Source organism: Meles meles, chromosome 1 (assembly GCF_922984935.1).
Source record: "Meles meles chromosome 1, mMelMel3.1 paternal haplotype, whole genome shotgun sequence".
NCBI classification, from domain to species: Eukaryota; Metazoa; Chordata; class Mammalia; order Carnivora; family Mustelidae; genus Meles; species Meles meles.
The window spans coordinates 54,507,550-54,525,081 of record NC_060066.1 but is presented as its reverse complement, the minus strand read 5'-3'; the positions used below and the strand labels follow the sequence as shown (position 1 = coordinate 54,525,081).

Below are 17,532 nucleotides of genomic sequence, written 5' to 3'. Positions count from 1 at the left end.
ACAGCCTTGGGCTGGGGAACAGTCTCCAGGCTGGCTTGGCACAAGAATAAATGTGTCCTCTCCTCTGTTAGCCAGGTTGTGTCTGCCTGCCTGATACAATAGGTCTAGCGGCACAGGGCGAGCCCCTGACTTACCTGGGCAGGCATGGTCAAGGGAATGGGTTTGAGTTGTAGGACTGGAGCTGAACTCTAGGAGACAGATGTCTCTTCCACATTTCTAAAGATAGCGTTGATGGTGAATGTTGATATGGGGAAGACAGTCTTTTGTTTTGTTTTGTTTTGTTTCCTTTTTCTTAAAGATTTTATTTGTTTGACATACATGAGCAGGGGGCAGATGGAGAAGTAGACTCCCCGCTGAGCAGGGAGCCCCATGCAGGGCTCCATACCACGGCCCTGAGATCATGACCTGAGCCAAAGGTAGATGCTTAACCAGCTGAGCTGCCCAGGCACCCCATCCCTTTGGTTTTAAATTATTTTTTACAACTGTAGGTAAAACCTCCAACCCTCTGTCCTCAGTGAGCCTTTCTTGGGTATAAGTTAGTTACCCTTTACTTAAATAAACAGTCCCCCAATAGAAGCAGATACACAAAAACTTTTATTAAGTGGAAGTTAGACTCCATGGTAATTAACCAGTTACAAGTGCATTTAAATTCATCTGTGTGGACACTGTAGAAGTCAGGACGGTCTTATTGAAAGTCCAGTGTTCCAGCTTGGCATGTGCCAGTGCAACCCAAGGTAGAACCATACACGTGGTAAGTACAGGTCAACGATGATGTCAGACTACATTGGCAACACCATATTCATTGTTACAGCTAAGCATTACAGAACATGAAAGTCCAAAGACCAGAAGACTATTACTAAATTGATTCTTACTCTAAGCCTTTACTTCTACCTAAATGCTTCCATAGGACCAATGTGGCAAATCCTCAACGCTGGGGGGACAGCGCCATTTTTACATGTTACACTTAAGTGGGCCACAGAACCTGCGAACCTTCAGTGGTCCTCCTGATGCCCATGGCAGGTAGGCACCAACTGTCCCCTCGGGAAAGTGCAGTTTAGTTTAACTGGTGTGAACGTCTCATGTGGCAAGTCTTCACATCAGAAATTTATCTTCTATTTCAATTAGCACCAGTTTATTTGAAATCTTTTTCCTGGTGTGAAATATTTAGGAAACACTTTTTTTGTTGTTGTTTTTGTTTTTTAAACCAACACACAAAGTCCCAAACAATGGAAAGCAAAAAACATTCAAAAAGTTGTTTCAGAGAACAGCATTTAGAAAAAACAACGTCATTTAAACATTCAACAAATCTATGTACAATGTGCCAAAAGCTGGCAAGGAGCACGGCCGAGGAACAGTCACGTCCAAGCGGTATTCACCTGAACGTCCACAGGCTGTATTTACAGTCAGATAGGTATTCAGAAATGTAGTATCAGAACATCTGCATTTGGCTAGAAATCATATAAAAAGACACATCCCCACCCCCAAAAAATGTCTACGTAGGTAGCAAACATATCCAGTATAACTGTAAGTACCAGGTTTAGAAGTGTGTGTTTCCGTATTTTCCATATTTCTACAAACAGTTGAGAAACTTGCTCAACGGACATAGAAGAGAACTAGAATGGCAGAGAAATGGAGTTACTTCAACACTGTCAGATGAAAGCAAAGAAGGTGTTTCTCATGCTGAGTAACAAAGTACTAATTAAGGAGCAAGGGTAAGTTAGTAGGGGAAAGGTTTCATGGAAATAAAAAATCAACAAGAAGGCTGAAGAAACGTGTGTATATTCTAAGTGGACGTTCCAGAAATGTATAAGTAATTATCTCCATGTCATTTTAAAAAAAGCCTGATGATTTGCTCTGACGGGCAGCATTTTTATATTTTGTTCTCCAAAACGCTATCACCCTAACCCTTTGGAGAGTAATTTGTGTTCTCAGAGTGAGAATTAAACACAACAGACATGACCTAGGCTATATTTATCCAACGTGATGCGTATTCACCTCGCGCAGTTTTGTTTGCCTGTTAATCCAGTGTTACTAGAAGATCCACCTTCAAAAAACCGGGCACGTTTTGTAACAGCCAGCATTTCTCATTTCTGCTTCAGAAGTGAAATAGAAACCATTTCCTATTTATTTACCTTAATGGCTGAAGTTGTTTAGAGTCTGAAATTTCAATGCACTGTCTTGAAAAATATCAGCTGGAAGAATATAGACGGGGAGTCCCACATTCCCATAACATTATGCGTTCAAGTTTATTTTGAGTGATTTGTGTTTCTGATAACTCTGTGAAAAAATTTACTTGGATTTGATACAAAATACACGTTACTCTTTGAAAATGCATAGTTTCTAACTTTATACATTCATTCACTAATATTCAAGACTTTTTTGTAAGCAAGTACTTCCTTACCTCCAAACGGTGGTAAGATTGTATTTCAGAAGATCTCTCCAAATCGGATAGCATTGTCACATTGCTTTTGAATTAGTGCCCGATGCCTGGTTAACACCTGTCATTTTCCCACTAGCATCACACAGGAAGGACTGCTGCTTTCTCTTCCTTCCCGCTATACGTTGTTTTGCGGGCACTAAAAAGCGATGCTTCTTACTGACAGCATTTCCACTAAATACCCCATTTGAAATATGGTTATAATTTTGTTTAAACATTTTTAGATTTGGTGTAGAAAATGATTTGAAAGATGGCTTAATTTTTAAAAGAGTTTTTTTTTAAACCTTACCATGGACCAAGGGCAACGGAGGGTTTGTGATTACTGTTGTTCTCTCGCTCCCCAGCCTCCTCGTTTGAGAAAGATGACCGTAGGCCACTCTGTAGTTGCATTTGATGATGGTCATGAACCCTTTGGGACCTAGCGATTTTTACTTATCCTGAGTTCTTCTTCTAAGTATATAGATTTTGAGACATGAAACACTTTGGAAACTACACTAGTATCTGGTTATTCCAGAGAGCGTATGTTTAAATGGCTGATCATCATCCAACCATTAATTATAAAAATAGGAATTCTAGGTCATGTTGTAGGAAAATATTGATTAATGGCATTTTTTTTTTAAAAACATATATAATCCACATTTCTGAGTTGTTTTACACTCAGAGCATTTTCAGTTATTGAAGTCATGGAACATTTTGGGGGTATTGAGTTCTTTCCTAAAAATCTAAGTCTATTCTAAAGCTTTCTACCAGTAATCACAGAGGTTCCCCAGACAGTCAGGATACTTTGGAAGAAGGGGCTTTGCTATATTATCACAGGGCTTGGTCAAGTCACAGTCATTGATTTCCAATTAGCAGAGAATAGGATAAAAAGGCATAAAAAGCAAAGCAAGGATTTGTAATCTGCAAAGTGATGCATCCTTTTGGGGGGGGGCGGTTTATAATTACACTACACTGTAGATCCCTGAGGGGTAATTCCAGCTCTGGCATTGCTGGCCCCCAAAGCTCTCCCTTTTTCCTCTCTGTCTTGGTCATGTGTGCCCAAAGCATGGGAAGAGAGCTCCACCAGGGTGAGGGACAGGGGCTTAACAGTGAGAGCAGACTGGAGTAGTTTTCTCCTTGCATACATAGAAAGTTAAAATAATTATACCTTGCAGGAGCAACCTATTTTTCACACAATAAAGGCCAAGTCCGTTCTCATGCTGTATAATTGCGGGCAGAGTTCAGGGCCCAGAGACATTAAATGTGAAGCTCTCTTCTTCTGTCCTTCCAAGGTGGCCTGATCACACAGCTGGCTTTCCCCCTGGAAGGGCCTGATGGGTGACTCGAGCGGGCGGCTTTGAGTCCAGGTGAAGGGATTAGATATCTGCCTTGTCCTTTGTCAGCAAGTCTGTCTGAGTCTTGTGATGTGTGTCGCAGGGTGGGCACTGACTGACCTGCTGTCTGATTGATCACCCGGGGCTGTTCAGACAGATGGAAATTTTTCTTGGAAAGAAGAGGATAGCCTCACCCACTGAGCCTCACGCACAAGTCACAGTCATATTTATCCCCTTGGACCTTAATTTAAGAGTGAGAAGTCAGCAGCACAGAAGCAAAGGTGTTTAATTTGGAATTTTTGGAAGGGAACATACATAATAACAGTGTGGCCTCAGTAAGGTCACACAAGCGAACACGAGATGGTTGCCAAGATTGGGGGGGGGTGGGGAGGACGAGGGAGGGTGGTTAAGACTAATCACCAGAACGGGAACTGTTCTCTCTCTCTCTTTTTACACTCAATTTCTTCTCCAGAGTCCTGGTTTTCCTCCTGAGTCAGAGATGTAGAAAGAATTCAGAAGGAAGCAGATGAGCAATTTTTTTTTTTTTTGCAAGAAAATTTTCTTCTTTAATGACAGCTCTCTTGCCTTTTTTAGGAGGCTACATTCCACTCTCGTGAATTTTCTGAATTAAAAATTTAGGGAATTGTCCCTCGTAAGCAACTGTAACAGTTAATTATGCTCAATAATTCATTTTTAACAATTTCATACTATAAATAAAGGGGCCCTTTTCTTTGGAAGCTGGCTGTTAATAATGACGTGAATGGTGCCCAATAGGAAAACATTTTTAAAAAACAAAGATGGCGATTTGAGCATTGAATTCACAATCCCCGCCTTCTTTCAGAGTCTAGAGTCATCTTGTTTTGGAACCTCCGCTTCCTGCTTGTTCACGAAGCCCTGCCGCTGGGGCCTGGTGCTCACTCCTGCAAAACAGGCTTCTTCCCCAGAGAGGAGGAGAGTGCTTGGCTGTTTCCTCCTCCTCCTCTATTCTCGGACAGATAGCAAACACATCACTTATCAAAAAGTTCGTTAATCAAGTAGGTGGCAGGCCAAAATGTTTAGGTCCCTTCTAGCTCCATGACTACACTCCCTGGGAGTGGCTTCACCCTAAACTCACGATGGGAAGCCTGGTAAAGTAGAGGGAGAAGGGCCCTTTGAAACCTGTTCATTACTAGACAGCCTTTTAGTCACTCACCCTGATGGAGATCTCAGGCATCGACAATGTCATTTCATTTGCATTCGTATTTAAACGTAACTTCACCATCTCCTGGGTATTTCCAACTTTGAGTTGGATTTGATCATTAAAAATAATAAATTTGAGCTGTTTTTCAGTATTTTGGCAATGATTTCCGTTTACATGGAGAACAAATGTTGAATGGTGGCAGCAAAATAATTTTTTTTTCCCGAGGAGTCAAAACTTTTACTCAGAACATCATATTAGCTCAGAAACTCCTATGATTAACCATTTAGATGGTTAGACCTTGGGGAGTACGGGCATGGCAGCAGCCTAAAGGGGTGCTGCTGGCATTGATTAAGTTTGCATGTGACAATGGGGAATGAGTGCACGCTTGGTTTCTATGCTGAAGGTCCTGGCTGAGAACCTGGCGGGTCCCTGGGTCTTCCCAGGTTTAGCGTCTGGAAGACATTGGTCTGAGCCAGTGCTTTCCCAAGCCCTTCCCCTCCTCCCTTCAGGCAGTGACAGGGCTGACTCACAGGCTTAACACTATCCTGGGCTGGCCTTGGAGGTGATCCCAAATATTCCTACTCTACACTGGGTCCTTAGGAAGATCAAATGAAAAAATGTATCTGAAAGAAACATGCTTTATAATATATGTGAAAGGGTTAGCGATTATCCCAATACCATCAGGACTCTGGTGTAAGATACCGTCTAAGTAACAGTCCATTGGAGCCAAAGAAGCAACTTCTAATTTTTTCCATGACACCTTCATTCCCATTTTGTCATTGCCTTCAGGCAAAGGTGCAAAGGTTTTCTGTGTGGAAAAACTCCATTTTAGGGGTTAGTGGACACTCTAAAATATCTACCGGTTCTGAAGCAAGGGTGTTGCTCTAGTGGAGATGAAACAATGGAAATTTTACCCTGGCATGAAAACTCTTGAGGCAGGATGGAGTGGGAAGGAGTGTAGAGGGGCTGGCAAAGGGCTTTGGCACAGGGAGGCAGAGTGTGCTATCTCAAACTCCAGGGGCTCCTGGCTGCCTTCTCTGAAGGCACGAGGCTGCTCTTTGCCAGCCCTTCATCACAGTGGTCACGGTAGGTGAGAACTTAAGTTGGGATAACAGTTCTTCCATGCTTTGGGGCATGGCCTGGGCAGGCCAGAAGAGGGCAAAGGGAGAGCTGGATAGTACTTTAGCATATTTTGATCAGAGGCAAGGCAAGCTTAAGGATACTCTATTTTTATATTCAAGTCTTCCATGAGAATGATTTCTGGGGAGAACTGACCTCTTTCCCTTCTTTTGATTTTAGTGGCCCAGATCGTGCCAACGTGTGAGTCTGTGGGCCTGAGGGACGAACCTGACCCAGTGGCCATGGGATGTGAGATATGCTTTCCCCAACGGGTGAGACTGGTGGCCAGGGGCTGCCTCTGCCCATATGTAGGTTTTCTTTGGTCTGCAGAGTGTTGGCCAAGAATTTGAGCTGTCAACACTTAAATGTCTGGTAACATCTTACTTCCAAGTCAGAAGATCTAGTAGCCCTGGGCCTGATTTCTGCACGGTTCTGATTGTCTAGGGCTGGGTGCCCCATGCAACGGGGGCATGAGCTCTCTGGTTTACCAGCATCTCCACTATTCCGTAGTGTCCCTGTTTCGCCTGATCTGAATCATTCGTTTACAGATCCTGCCTGGCTTTTCTAAGGCTTCTGCTATAAACCATTAGGCAGCTTCTATTTCAAAAAGAAGCAAGACTCATTTGGTTCAAAACCATACAGCAATAAGCACTTCTTGGGGATTTAATGAGAATGATGGAGATAGTCAAGGGAATGAAGATACAGATTTGCAAACAGCCTCATCTCAGAGACCAGGAGTCGAGGCTGTACATTGTATTCCCTGTCTCCACGCATTTCTAGTCCTCACATGTGCAGATTCTAAAGCCTATTTGAAAGCAAGATCTGAGTGACCCTCTGACCACTTCATAGGAGTTGCCCAATGGGCATACGGTCATTCTATCCCAGCTTTACTTTTGATGTTATCTGCATACTGCTAATTAGTCTAGCTTTTGAGTTACTGAAATCTTAGAAAGAAAAGATGCTTGCTTTTTTTTTTTTTCTTAACAGTGAGTGGGCTAGAAAAAAACCGTACAGCATTATGAAATGCTTTTAGCAAAGCTCAAAATTATTTGTGCAGTTAATAAACTCTCCATGGCTCCCTCCCTTGTTTCCCGACTCTTGGGAATACAGTGACTTTCTGATCGCAACCTTGCATGTCTGTTCGTTCTTCTCGTGACAAATCAAGCACTTGCTTTGATAAGGAAATTAAAGTTACTGAGTTAGTGCTGAGGAAAAACTTACTTTAAACACCACTGATCGCCTAAAAATTCTATCTTTGGGCTTCCATACCGTGGTTTGGGAAATTACCACCCAGTGATACTTGCTAGTTAAATGCAGGTTTGTGGTAAGCTTGTCGTTGTGACAGAATCTCATTTTACACTAAAGAATTTCCAAGAATATTTCTCCCATTGCCTGCAAGCATATCTACTAACATTTTTTTTTAAAAATTTAAGATACATAGGATGATTCTTAACGTGTCTTTTTCCATCGTACGTTGCAAACACACTGGCAATGATAAAAGGAGTAGCTGTTGCTAGCTTGACTCTCTTTCCGTCTGATCTGCATTTCTACCCTTGCTGCAGAGGGTTCATTGAAAAGATATGCATCAAAACACTTGCTTAAAAGAGGCATAGCCCTTTGTTTGGAGAGCAGGAATTGCTTATAATACTAACACTTCCTGTCTGGTAAATACTGTATTTTAAAAAATAAGCTACAATGTATAAAACCAAGGTCATTTCCCACAAAATGTTCATGTTCTTTGTGATTACAAAACACGGCATCTTGTAAAATATTTCCAGTTCTGTTAACTTGAGAAGTTAAGTACTAATGCTTATTATAAAAGTGTCATGTCTCGTAGAATCGCAGAAGCCTAAAGCGGTATAATCCTTGTCTTATTTGGAAAATTGAGTTATAATTATTATTGTATTTAAGATTATATTTTTGACACAACACATTACCATTGTGATTCTCAGACCTACAGAAAAAGTTATAAAACATGAGATTGTCTTCAAAAAAAAAAAAAAAGGAATTATTTACAAAATAGGACCAGAAGTAAAATTCCCATTTTTGATTTCCGGTCCCAGGATAGATAAACCTTTTAAAGCATGGATATCATTGGATACGGGCTTTTTCAAAGTCAGTCACAATAAGCAAACTGGTCGGTCTTAAATACATTTTATACTTTCTTGATCTATTGGTGTGCATTACTTAATCATACACTTGGTACCTAAAAGTGCTAATCTCATTTCATTTACGGACTTCTGGTTTGACGAGTTACAATGCAAAAAGACACAACGACACAGTTCCAGCATGGAGGAATCCGCACAGGTCTGAGAGCAGGGAGGGGGTGTGCGCCGCTGGTAGGGTTATTTTCTGAGAGAAATGAAATTTCCAGTTGACCCGTGTACCCAGCGCCTTCTCCAAAAGGATCCACATCCTCATCCATATTCATGAATTCTGCTCTGTTTCCACTCATTTGTATGCACAGATCCTTCCCGTGTTCATACAGGTCAACGCTACAGTTGATGCGGTCGATAGAAATTCTACAGGGTCATGAGAAAAAGCAGCACCTTGTCCGCATTAAGTCCGTGGAAGTTTGCTCCTTAACATGCCATTAAAGCAAAACACGCGTCTTTAACAGCTCTCACCTACGGGATTCTGCGTGCAGTCATCCAACCGGCCGATTCGAAAGAGGAACACCAAGGCTTCGTATTCACAATTACATTCATAAAAAGCCTTCCATGAGTCTATGAACGCCGGCCAGGGAGCGTGCTTGTGGTTCAAAGGTCAGCCTCAGACTGCCGTCAGCCACAAAGAAATAGCTCTTTCTCATACAGCGTTCCTGCACACCTCCAAAAGTTGGTGTTGTCCAATTCATGGAAATTTGTCTTGAAATAATTATCATGTTCCTTAAAAAAACAAAACAAACCCCCCAAACACCAAACTGTTCTGACCCGAAAAGACTCTAGAGATAATAAAAGTCTTTCTAGTCTTAAGATCTTCCAGATCTCTCTTTCACATACCCTTTAATTTTCCCTGAGGAAATGAATATTATTTACAGTATTTTGCTACTATTCTCAAGGTATTCTCTCCTGTAGGTACAATCCTTGCCACTTCTCTCTCAACATTCTCAATTGAGCCCCTGCTCTTTCTTTTTCGGATGAAGTCTGAAGGAGGAGGAAATGGGTTCAGCCGCGCCGGCAAATTCAGAACCCAACGTGGCTTTCAGAAGTGTGGCTTCGTGCCACACTGGAGACAGCCGACTGAAACTCAGATGATCTTGAAATCGGACAGAGGGCATTTCAGTTTCAGAAATCTCTTGCAACATTCATGTAACCATTTCCCGGGAAAGATTTTGGAAAGTCCAAGAGCTGTAACCCCTATCCTTGTCTATTGCAAGTTTTCATCGGCAGCACAGTTACGACAGGACACGGAATCGTCTAATGAAGGGCACCTTGGTGCGTGGAGGGACTGAAAGGCATTCCGCAGCTGGGCATGCCCTCAGGTGGAAACCAGCTGCCTTCTTCCTGACACTGGCTTTTCCCAACCAAGAGAGGAAACTTGCCAGCACGCAAGGGGGCGGGAAGCCTGTGCCCCCTAGAGATGTGTGTGAGGTCCTGTATCCCTGGGCAAAGCTGCTTCCCCTCCAGGAGCTCCCTTCTTGCTTTGGGCAGCCACTCCTGGGGGACCACATGACAGCTCCCTCAGAGGTGCCCAGAAACTGTCCCCTCTGGCCGACCAGCATTAAGAAGATGAGCGGGAGGCAGATGTCCATAGAACTCTTGTATCTCCTCTCTGGTCCCCAACCCACCCACTTGCTACCTGGGTGTTTTCTCCAACTTGTCACACTGCTTCCCACAGATTGAGTGTATATCCACTGGGAAGGACTAAGTCTTAATACTACAGCCTAATGAACTCTTTGCTTTGTAGCTCCCTGAAGAATGCCTATCCATTACTATGAGACGCCTTGTTTAGACAGAGATGAGAACTATTTTCTGAAGGGAGGGGGATCAAGGGAGAGAAAGGTCAAAAGGCTATAGCACGCCTTCTTTAGAAATACTTTGTGTCCAGGATCCATGTATTGCCATTCCTTTTGCACAGGCAGGTGTCTGAGGTCCCTGGGATGGACGGAGCTTCAGTTAACCAGCCAGCATGCTGTGGGACCGCCCTTTCCACCCATCCTCTGCTTCCCCTCGCCAAATGAAGACACAAAAGAACATGGTACCACAGCAATGGCAGAAAATGAATGTTGGGCTTAATTTGGCACTTCATTTAATTCCAAAATATAACAAAATAGCTCTATGTCTTTTTTTTTTTCTTTTCAAATTTTAGCTTTTACAACCAGAGCTGTATATTGCAATTCATCGCTTTCTGGACGGCTTGCATTAAGTTAATCACCACACCCTTCAAGGCCAGCCAGGTGAATTTTGGTGGTTCTCTATTTATGACATGCCTTGGTACAAAGAATAGATATGTGTGTGTGTGCAGGAAGCTATGGAGGATCTGTGCACACCTGGATGTCAGAGAAGAAGGTACACAGAGATCAGGCCCAGTTGGCAGAAAGGAGCCTCCACATGGGTCGGAGACGCAGAAGAGTATGTGTAAAGAAGGCTTTAGAAAGGTGAAAAAATCCCAGGCAATTTGCCTTCAGCTCTATGCTTCTGCTTGCACCTGTGCATTGGCTACAAACCAGGTAAAGACTGAGCTTGGACCCTCCAGGTCAGAGCTCAGAACTAATCTTGGCCTGCATCCCTCGGGGCCAGCTACAAAACCTCGCTCCAGGACTGCTCCCCGGCGAAGACCTCTCCCTCCTTGTGTCCCAACGTTCTGGGGGGCGGGTAGGAAGGATGGATTTAGCCCCTCATCACTTTGATTATTTTTGATGAGTGACTTAATCCCAGGATCACAGGCCAGGGAGACTCACTGAAGGAAAAAAACCTCTGCCCTGGGATTGCGCCCCAGCCAACTATCCTTTTTGGATTCACTGTGGCTGCCAGGCAGCCCACTCGCAGCTCAGGCTGGTGCATCAAGTCATAGCAGAGGGTGCCTTTAGGTAGAGCAACAGGACTCCAGGGAGGAGAAAAGACACGCTGGGACTGAGGATGCAAATACATTTCCTCCTATTAAAAAAAAAAAAAAAAGCCCTTTCCTGGCTGACCTTGTAAATATGAAAACATACATTATAACTGGTGCCATAGCTACTCCTGATTGGCAATCCTGACGTGAAATTAAATGAAGCTCTTTTCCTGCTCTCTTGAAATAAGTGTTGTTGAAATAAAAATAAATGGAGAAAAACAGGATCCCTCCCAAGGAATAATGTTTAAAAAGTCACATGAAAGCTTAAAAAATAAAATTGCCAAAAAGATACGAACACACAGGTTGTGGATATGATACTGTGGAACCTCCTTCTATTTCCCTTGATTGTAAAAGGAAAAGGATATTTGTTATTACTAGATGACTTCTTTCAACGCTTTAAAACGAAAGTGTATGTACAATCTCTCAGCATATATTAAACTTTCCTCTGTGCAATTTCATCGAACATTCCTATGGCTGATCGTAGGCTCCCCGTCCTGACACAGCGCCCCCATAAGATGCTCTTACTACTTTGCATAGGTATAGGAGAAAGAACTCATTCGCAGGGCAATCCAGAGTACCATAGACGAGCTTATATACCCCCCTCCTCCATACCACTACCACCAAAATCAACCAAGCAACCAACCAACATACGTACATACGTAGCAGGCTAGGAAGTCTGCCAAAAGCAACACAGTGAGAGCCCTGGTCCGACGAGCTTGAGAAATGCCTATACCCACATGCATTTTCCTTTGGGTGTTCTGTATGTTCCCCTCTGAGCAAATTCTTAACCAACAGTTCCAATATGTTTATAAGAAAAATAAAGTTTGGGACCTCCCACGTACCCAGATCATGTTTCTGTCGTTCACGAGCCCATCTCCCGGACGCGCTAAAGCATACAACCTATGAAAGTGCACTCAGAATGGATGTGAGTTTGCGGACCTCCCCGTCTCTCCGAACAGATGGGGACGTGGGCGGCGTGCTCCGCCGTACGTAGCGAACCTGCGGGGATAGTCCGAGCTCTCTACCTTTTCTGAAACCAGCCCGGGGTGGAGATGGGAGGGAAGGCCGGCTGACCCGCTGTCCCGGCAAGGACACTGTCAGACGAGCAGTGACCCATAGACCGGGGCCGCCTCTGCCCCGCGTCCCTGAAAGAAGCATCGAGGCTTACCCGGACGGCCGCCGCCCGCGCGGGTCCTGCACGGGCCGGGGCCCAGGCGCCCCCTGGGGAAGGGCTTCTGAGGCCGCTAGACTCCTCGGGGGTTCCCGCGGCGGGATGTCCTGGGCTCAGCTGGGGGCTGAAGTCTGCTGGTGATCTCTTGGCGAGGGGATGCCCTCCGGGCCCTGTCGGCCAACAGCGCCGCGGCGGTTCCGGGCGGGGCCCATCTTGGAAACAGGACAGACGGACGAAGAGACAGAGAAGAGATACCCAGGTGCTGAGCTTTCTGGCAACACGCCATGATGTGCACTGCTCCGAGAGGTCGGGGGAGAAAGCTGTTCACAAGGAAAGCAGGCGTTGTCCTCTGTACAGACGCCACTGAATAACGTGGAGCTTCTTGTTCTTTTAATATGTCCCCCCAAATCTCAGAAATGGCATTATTCAGAAAGCTTATCAAAATACGCCTCCTCTCTAGGTCAAACGGGCTTTGTAGGTTCAGTTGCTATGGAGTCTGCAGTTTTCAGACCTAGACATACAGCAGGAAAGAAAACCAGAAAACTGACTTTTCTTTTTTCAAGGAAAAAAACCCAAAAAACCCAAACTGCCTGATGCTGGGTTCTCAGCAAGAGCAGTGAGGGTGGTGACCTTATTTTATTTTATTTTTTGCTGTCATTCCACCAAGTTTCCTGGAAGTGCTTTTCCTGGGCTTCAAGTGGGCTTTGTTCGGAAGCAAAAGCGCTTTTCCAGAGCCTGCCGTGGAAGGCGAGGGCAGCGGGGCGGCGGGCCGCCGGCTCGGTGGTCCCAGGGGTCAGTCAGTGAACCTCTGGCAGGCTTTCTTCCAGCGGCACGCCGTGCACCACAGGTCCCGGTTCTCCATGCCGTACACCTTGCGGCACTTCTTGCCCTCTCCCCGGGGTTTCCTGCAAGACAGGCAAGGAGCAGTTAGGCAGTGGGGGGAAGTCAGTAGGCTTTCTCTGCAGGGCTTGAGAGCCCTCGAAAGAGCCAGAAACAGCGTTAAGAAACCTAGTAGGGGGGCACCTGGGTGGCTCAGTGGATTAAAGCCTCTGCCTTCAGCTCAGGCCATGATCCCAGGGTGCTGGGATCGAGCCCCACATCGGGCTCTCTGCTCCGCAGGGATCCTGCTTCCTCCTCTCTCTCTGCCTGCCTCTCTGCCTGGTTGTGATTTCTCTCTGTCAAATAAATAAAATATTAAAAAAAAAAAAGAAAGAAACCTAGTAGGGGTTCTTGCTAGATTCGGACTTGAGCACCTGCTGGATGTTGTCCCGCCACCAAGCTCAACTATTACTGTTGGCTACTGTAACTCTGAAGCTTCTGCTTGTCCATTTGGGGCCATGTCCCTCTCCATGAAATTGAATTAAACAGGTAAATGCAAAAAATACCAATAGAGAGCTTTATTCTTTTAAGTTTTAAGTATGTGCTTTCCAGTGCTTTCTTGCTCCTCAAATTTCTAGCGTTCTGGTTAAGGGAAATCGAAGGTGTTTCTCCTTGATCTGTATTAAAAACTGTATCTTAAAATTCTTTTAATACAGAGGTTAAGGCCATATGGTTTTAAATAGACTCAGTAATCACATTACCTATTCTTTGAGAAAACCTACAGCAAACTGCCCACCCCCCAGCCATTTTCAGTCCCAAACAACAACTCTTCGCTAGTAATTGATGGGTGGGGAAAACAATGGCAACAAAAGAAAGGGTGTTTTGTCCATTCCAGGGAAAGTTTATGGAAGATGGTATCTCTGGTTTCCCTTCTCCTTGCTGTTTTTCTGTTTTTCAGTTAATTCCCTTGAGATGAGGTGGCATTTCAAGCAGTCATACCTCAGGCTGACGGTCCCTCTGGGTGGCGAGGACAAGACCGTGTGAGTGTGCTGTCTCTGCTCTCCTGTGCCCCCCAGATGATTATGTGTTGGTGACACCTGGCAAGGACATGAAAACAAAGTTGATGGGGCAGGTTCTTCTCACCATGCTTTTGTTTAGCCTTTGCCACATGGGCAGTGGTCAACATCAGACATGGAGATGAAGGGCTTCCTTCACAGAAACACCTGTTAGCATGCAAAGGGGTGATGCTCGTGGCAGAATTTAAATGGTCCGAACAGAAAAGACTTGGCAACTATGAATACTTAAAAAATCCTCATGACTTCACGTGTGTATTCCAAGTTGCCCATAGTAACATTTTTTCACCTGAATAATATTCAAAACCTTAAAGTGTAATCTCACCTAGTCTAAGCCTCATGATCTACCTTTTAAAAAAGACAAATCCCTAGAGATGCCTCGGTGGCTCAATGGGTTGTCTGCTTTTGGCTCAGGTCATGATCCCAGGGTCCTGGGATCGAGTCCCGCATCAGGTTTCTTGCTCCTCAGGGAGCCTGCTTCTCCCTCTGCCTATCTTTCTCTCCCTCTCTCTCTCTGGAGAATAAAAGTAAAAATCTTTAAAAAAGACAAATTCCGGGCACCGGGGTGGCTCAGTGGGTTGGAGCCTCTGCCTTCGGCTCGGGTCGTGGTCCCAGGGTCCGGGAATCGAGCCCTGCATCGGGCTCTCCGCTCAGCAGGGAGCCTGCTTCCTCCTCTCTCTCTGCCTGCTTCTCTGCCTACTTGTGATCTCTGTCAAATAAATAACTAAATCTTAAAAAAAAAAAAAAAAAAGACAAATCCCTAGAGCAGTAAGGAGAGTTACCTAAAATTATATAGCCAGTCAATAGCAATGACGGAGCGTGGACCTCGGCCCTCTGTTTGCTTTACGAGATCATTACAGCCCCTATATAAATGGCTTCTTGCATAAAACATCCACACAGCAGATGGTGGGGTCCAAATGGGAATAAAGGCTAGAAGCAAAGAGTCCAAGCAAGTCAAGAACAAAGGTCATCCTTGAAATACTTACTGGGTACTCGCTACATGCCAGGTTCACGGACAATGGCTTTAATTGTCACAACTGTCCCACGTGACAAGTACTATTCTTGTTCCTACTTGATCGATGAGGAAACCAAGGCGTGGGGCCAAGGTTGTAGAACTTGGCCAAGGTCACGGAACTTGTAATGGCAGGGCCAGCACTTCTATTGATCTCTACCTGACGCCAGAGCATGTGTCTGAACACTGTTACACCTCTGCTTCTCAGTCCCAATAACAGGAGGCCCCTGGCTTTTGATGCCTCTTACATTTCTTGCTAGACCCTTTGCATCATCTGCTCTCATAACACTATGTATTGTCCTAGCGCCTGGGATTCTCAACAGCTATGAAAAATGAGTTTTTATAAGAAAAGAGAAATGATATTTCAAGTAAATATACAGCATTGCCATATGTAGAGGAGCAGAAACTCTATGAATTTAGAAACTTTGTTATCTAGAGACCAGCATGGCAATCGAAGTACCAGTCCTGGGACGTACAGTCATGGGAACATTCCTAAGGCATAGTTCTAGAACTGAACTTCTCTAGTACAGGTATTGCACTTTTAATTTTCTTTCAATTCAGAGGAATATACATCCATGCTCTCTTCCTAGATGTTAATTGAAAAAATTAAACACATAATTAAAAACTCAACATTTTAAACCACTGTTGCCATGATTCTGAATTACTCTGTACATTGGTCTTTAGTGTTTTGCTAAAGCAGGGTAGGACTGAGGTCCAGAAGAGGTGAATTAACATACATAATTTTTTAAAAGTAAAAGCTTTGGAGTTCAGGGTATGCATTTGATGTGGATAGATATGTGGGTCTTTCTAAGAGGAAAATATCCACCCTCTTCCCCCCATCCTGACACCTACCCCATATCCCATCCCTGACCAGGGTGCATTACAGCAAACCAGAGGGAATTAGTGCTTCAGGTGTTCACAGCCACTGCAGTGATCTAGAATGTGCTTATACGAATGGTTTTAAATGGTTGAGACAACTTAAAAAATCTAAAAATTATTACAGAATTCATAGAATCCCAAGAATATGGCCTTATTTAGTGAGATGACTAGGAAAAGTTTAGTTGATGTGACAGTCAACTACTTCCATCTGCTGGTAGTAATACGGAAGGTTCTAAATTGTGCCAAAGGGCCACAACTCTTTTATGTGAGGTGATACGCGATGACAGGGTGCTCTTCATTCAGCAGATATTTACGAAGTTCTTACTATGCACCAGGCACCCTTCTAGAATGGGGGTACCTAGCTGTGAACAATGCCAAGTCTCTGTCCTCATGGAGCATACATTCTAGTGGGGACACAGACAATAAATACAAACAAGTAAGATCATTTTAGTGATAAGTGCATGAAGAAAATAAAATAGGTCAATAGACAAAGCCTCATGAAGGGAGAAGAGATTTACTTATTTAGGGCAGTGAGAGAAGGCCCCCCAAGAGGTTATCTTTTATCTTTAGGGCACTCTGGAGAAAGGGGGAGCAATGACAGAAGCCTCCTAAGTGCAGAGTGCCAATGGGGCCAGAAGATACTGTGTGGAGGCTGGGGTCAGAGGACAGGAGGTGGTGGATTCAGGTCATGCTTCCTGGCTGTGATTGAGGAATTTGAATTGAATGTTGCTCTAAGTGCCAGGGAAGCCATTGGAGAATTTTAAGAAAGTGAGACATCTGATTAATGCTTTAAAAAGATGCCTGTGGCTCCTTCGAGAATGAATTGGAGACAGCCTGGAGAGGAGCCCTGCTGTCTAGTTAAGAGCTCTGCACCATTTGGGGGGGAAGAGATTTAGACGAGAGCGTGGCAGCGGTGGTTAGCAGGGGCTGGATTCATGGCAGAATCAGGCAGAGTCTGGGACTTGCTGAAGGATGGGGAAAAAGGAAGACTCATCTTGAGAAGAATCAGGAATGAATCAAGAGGAGTCAAGGGTGAATCCTAGCTTCTGGCCGGAGCAGCTGGAGGGATGCCACTTACTGAAATGGGAAAACTGGTGATGTGGTTGGTTTGGGGAAGGACTGAGGACCAGGCTTTTGAAAATTCCAAAGACACCGTTTGAGGACTATGGAGGAACAACAACCCTTGACTACTGTCTTTATTCCCGCTATGGCTTTCTTAACTCGGGAGCTCTTAACTATCCCTGCGTGCATAGTCCTGTCTGGCAGCAGCCCCTCCCAATCCACCCCAGGCCTGGGTTTTATGGGGCACAACGCAGAAGCCGGGACCCACTTTACACATTGGCTGTGACTCAGTTCTGTGTGAGGACCAATACGACCTAACTCGTGAGTTTTCCTTGAGACTTTTAACAGCAAGACAATCATGGTGGAAAGCTTTTTATTTTAGCAGGGACTGAGGGTGGGGAAGGGAAGGGAG

At 44.5% G+C, this 17,532-nt stretch overlaps 1 protein-coding gene across 2 annotated transcripts in view; it reads right to left on the bottom strand.

The window, feature by feature from the left end:
• Positions 1 to 571: 571 nt before the first annotated feature.
• The window catches only part of ZNF704 (zinc finger protein 704), a 239,915-nt gene continuing 222,954 nt past the window's right edge, over positions 572 to 17,532 (bottom strand). For both annotated transcript variants that reach the window (XM_046011007.1, XM_046011016.1), the window contains exons 8-9: positions 14,094 to 14,191; positions 572 to 13,180 (exon numbers count right to left, since the gene is read on the bottom strand). In XM_046011007.1, the coding sequence (XP_045866963.1) occupies positions 13,069 to 13,180; positions 14,094 to 14,191 (210 nt within the window). In that variant the 3' untranslated portion in view covers positions 572 to 13,068. The remainder of the gene's footprint in view (positions 13,181 to 14,093; positions 14,192 to 17,532) is intronic.